We start from the raw sequence: 4,773 nt of genomic DNA, 5'->3' as shown, positions 1-4,773 counted from the left end.
ATATTGTAGCATGTATAAGTACTTCATTTCTTTTTATTGCCAAATACGATTTCATTTTATGGATATGCTCTATTTTATTTATCCATTCACCAGTTGATGGACATCTGGGTTATTTTCAGTTTTTGCCTGTATGAATAATGCTGCTATGAACATTTGTGTACAAGTTTTTGTGTGGATATATGTTTTCATTTCTGTTAGGTATACCTAGGAGTGGAATTGCTGGGTAATTCATATGGGTAATTCTATGTTTAGTCTTTTGAGAAACTGTCAGACTGTTTTCCAAAGACACAGAAACATTTTACATTTATAATCTAAAGTCATGAAGATTTATGCCTATATTTTCTTCTAAGATTGCTATAGTTTTAACTCTTACAGTTAGGTCCTTGATCCATTTTGAGTTAATTTTGTATGATCTAAAGTAGGGATCCCATTCATTCTTTTGCAGATGGATACCCCATTTTCCCATTTGTTGAAAAAGACCAAAGCTGTTTTGTTTTTTCTTTATTTGTTCTCTGATTTTGAACTCTACTTTTGCTTTATTTTTTTTCCAGTTCAGTTTATTTTTGTTGCTCATTTTGTGTCAGATGCTTAATTCGTGTATTATTTACTATTATTCATATAAGTATTTAAGGCAATGAATTTTCTTTATTACTATGTTAGCAATATTCCATAGACTCTGGTACATAGCATTACTATTATTATTTTCTAAATATTCTGTAACTTAGATTTTTACTTCTCCTTTGGACCTGAGAGTTATTTAATAGAGATATCTGAAACATTTTTTTCCAGATTGAAAGGCTATTTTTGTTTCTTGGTTTTGTTATTAATGTCTACTTTTATTGCAATTTTGTCAGAGATCATTAGTTGAATTATTATTGTTTTTTGGGATTTTTTGAAATTTTTTTCTGTGGCCTTATGTATTTTTTTTATATGCTCTATAGGAACTTGAAAGTAAGCATTTATTACTATTACTAGAACATAGCAATATATATTATATATACACATTTATGTATACATACATATGTATATATTCATACACATATTCACATGCATATATTCACAAACATATCTTATTATTTTTGTTTCATATTATCTATTCTTACTTTTTTAAAAGTGTTTTTATGGATAAATTCTTTTTTTTTTTTTTTTAAAGTAAACTCTACCTCTCACATGTGGCTTGAACTCATGACCCTGAGATAAAGAGTCACATGTTCTACTGACTGAGCCAGCTGGACACCCCTATTCTTGTTTACTTTTAATCACTTGATCTGCCTTGGATGACAGAAGTTTATTTAAGTCTGATGTGTCTTTCTTTCCAGACTAATAGCCCTGACCCTCTGTTCTTATACCTGGAGTGACTTCTCTGATTGCTGAATTTTGGGCCTCAGCTTCTCTGTTCTCATCAGGAATCTGATCATTTTCAGGAAAAACTTTGTTCTGTTCTTCCATGCTTTATGTTTTATGAGGGCAGGCTGTTCCCCTCTGGAGAGGCCCATGATTGTCCAGCTGAGCCTGTGAAAGGGAAAATAGATTAATTTTGGAGGAGTATTACAAAGCTCATTTAGTGAACACAGCTAATATAAATTCTCCAACCTAGTCTTTTTCAGTAACAAAGATGATTCTTTTTTCTCCATCTGACTGACTGACTCTGTGACTAACCCTTAGTTGGTTCCACACATGGGAAAGGGGCAGGATTTTCGTGTATTGAGGTTAGAGATTATGATTCCTTCTTTTGTCATTACAGATAACTGAAGAAGAGTTATCTGTACACATCTTTATTAAATAGCTGATTGCTAAATTGATTTCTGGAGGAATGGATAACCTGAAACTATCTTCATAATACTGACGTTTGGGCATGATAGGTCAGAACAGGTAGTCTGGGGTCTAAGAAAGATTTGTTGTCAGTTGAATGGGTAGAGAACCTTGAATCAAAATATCATAGGATTTTAACATAGGCAATTATGTCTATCCTGTTAGATTGAAAATTCTCAGGAGGTAAGGATTATCAGTGTCCTATTTACCTGGCACTCTACCAGGTCCAGAGCTGGTACTTAGTCTCTTTTGAATGAATGAATCAATGAATGAATGAATGAGTGAATGAATGACTGAAAGCTTCTTGACACCCCTGAGAATACAGCTGAAGAAATAGCAATTACAACTAAAGAAATCTGGGACAGAAAGGAGTGTAGAGAGATAAACCAGGAAAGAAATCTACTTTAATTCTCTTAAATTGTATCTCTCCCACTTCCTAGCACATTAGTAAGTTTTAATAAAAATATACAGTGCACATAGTACGTGATCAATACAAATACATTAAGGTCATTCTTTCTTCTCTAGAGTTCAGAGAATGGCACATTCATCAACGATCTAAAGTACGTTTAGAGAGTTTTAATGGGTCTCACTGGAGGTCTCTTTCTCAGACTTCCGGGATCATGGCAGGAGGGAACCAGACCAGCATCTTTGAGTTCCTCCTCTGGGGATTCTCAGAGCGACCAGAGAAGCAGCAAATCCTCTTCCTGGTGTTCCTGTGGATGTACGTGGTCACTGTGGCTGGGAACCTGCTCATTGTCCTGGCCATTGGTACTGATGCAGGTGTCCACATGCCCATGTACTTCTTCCTTGCCAGTTTGTCCTGTGCAGACATCCTTTTCACCTCCACCACCGTGCCCAAGGCCTTGGTGAACATCCAGACTCAGAGCAGGTCCATTTCCTACACAGGATGCCTGGTTCAGCTCTACTTCTTCTTGACTTTTGGGGACATGGACATCTTTCTCCTGGCCACAATGGCCTATGACCGCTATGTGGCCATCTGCTACCCGCTCCACTACAAGATGGTCATGAGCCGCCGGCGCTGCACCCTCCTGGTTACTGCCTGCTGGGTCCTTACGAGTCTTGTTGCCATGACCCACACTTTCCTCATCTTTCGACTTTCTTTTTGCTCTAAGAAGATCATTCCTGACTTCTTCTGTGATCTGGGACCCTTGATGAAGGTGTCTTGCTCTGACACTCAGGTCAATGAGCTTGTGCTCCTCTTCTTGGGGGGAGCAGTCATTTTAATCCCCTTTATGCTCATCCTGGTCTCTTATATCCACATTGTTTCAGCCATCCTCAGAGTCCCCTCTGCCCAGGGACGGTGCAAGGCCTTCTCTACCTGTGGGTCACACCTTGCTGTTGTTGCCCTGTTCTTTGGGACAGTGATCAGGGCTTATCTGTGCCCCTCATCCTCTTCCTCCAATTCCATAGAAGAGGATACAGCAGCTGCTATCATGTACACAGTGGTAACTCCCCTGCTGAACCCCTTCATTTACAGCCTGCGGAACAAGGACATGAAGTGTGCCCTGCTGAGATTTCTCAGGGGCAAAGTCTTCTTTTCATGGGGCCAGTGACTTCTGTAGTGATAATGCAGGTGTCCTCCATCCCCTCCAGTGAGGAACTTCACAGAAATGTCTACCTCAGGTTTTTCACTTCTGACTCCCACATATGCCTTATCACCACTCCTCTCCCCGAATCCTTTCATGAGTTTGATATTGTTGAGGAAAATCAAGGTTTTACATCACGCTTTAAAGTTAATATGTTAGGAGTTGCTTATTTACTCATTTATTTTAGTTATAACTTTCCACAAGGAAAAATGCCTTTTGCGATGTTTTTAATTCTAAAAGTCTGTGCAGGCTTTTATGCTAGTTCACCAAAATTCAATTAGTGAGGTCATGGAAAGTGGATTAGTGATCAAAATATTAGCAAGTGAGGACAATATTGGATGGCAAAGAGTTTACAACTTTGAGTATACATGTATATATTTGCTTTATTTTTTCTTACAAAAATAAGAAATTATATAAACACTTATTGCTTCAAGGTTGTGAGTCAAAAATCTTTGCTATTAAAGCTCTTAATAATATGGAATGATCTATGTCATTGTCAGTGAGCAGATTTTTTCTTTTTTAAGATTGTATTTATTTATTTGACAGAGAGAGACACAGCGAGAGAGGGAACATAAGCAGGGGGAGTGGGAGAGGGAGAAGCAGGCTTCCCGCTGAGCAGGGAGCCTGATGCGGGGCTCGATCCCAGGACCCTGGGATCATGACCTGAGCTGAAGGCAGACGCTTAACGGCTGAGCCACCCAGATGCCCCAGTGAGCAGATTTTTGAACAATTTATAGTGAGAAGATAAAATAAATAAATTTAAATTAAATATTATGGCAACTAGTGTGTAGCTGTTCTCTGAACTTCTTCCTTATCTGCTTAAATCATAGCTGATTGTGAAAGCTGATTTTCACATCTGCAGTAAAGGAATCTTGTGTGTTCTCAAGGTTCTTCCTGTTGAAACTTGTGGCCCCTAGACTCAACCAAGACCAAATCAAAGATAACCAAGACTTATGATTTTTATTTCTGCAGTGGAAAAGTTACAATTCCATACCAAGACAGAGTGAATACAAAATCATTGCCTAAAGTTGAGGTCATGGAACAAATTCATTGCAGAGCTTTGTAAGGAAAGAGTTCTAGATTGGTGCCCAGGAGTCCCAGATCTTAACCTCAGTGCTTCCACTTATTTTGTTTAAGTCTAGTCTTCTCTTTTGTGAGATAAAATTATTGATACTTTTTCCTGCCTACCTAACAGGAACTTTGTGGGGAAAATGCCTATGGTTTGGCTATTATAATAGAGAAACTCCAAATGATTATAGATTTAAAAAGCTGGACATTTATTTCTTTCTCATATACATGTAAGTAGTCCAGGTGTGAGATGTTGGCTACAAAATCAGCAAGCACACCAGGCTAC

At 38.1% G+C, this 4,773-nt stretch overlaps 1 protein-coding gene across 1 annotated transcript; it reads left to right on the top strand.

The window, feature by feature from the left end:
* Positions 1-2,432: 2,432 nt before the first annotated feature.
* Positions 2,433-3,386, top strand: LOC116628754 (olfactory receptor 1P1-like). The gene has a single exon (XM_032399065.1). The coding sequence runs from the start codon at positions 2,433-2,435 to the stop codon at positions 3,384-3,386; it is 954 nt and encodes a 317-aa protein (XP_032254956.1).
* The last annotated feature ends 1,387 nt before the right edge of the window (positions 3,387-4,773 follow it).

Source organism: Phoca vitulina, unplaced genomic scaffold, assembly GCF_004348235.1.
Source record: "Phoca vitulina isolate PV1807 unplaced genomic scaffold, GSC_HSeal_1.0 scaffold128, whole genome shotgun sequence".
NCBI lineage: Eukaryota > Metazoa > Chordata > Mammalia > Carnivora > Phocidae > Phoca > Phoca vitulina.
Note: the sequence above shows the minus strand (reverse complement) of the source record. Positions and strands in the feature narration are given on the sequence as shown.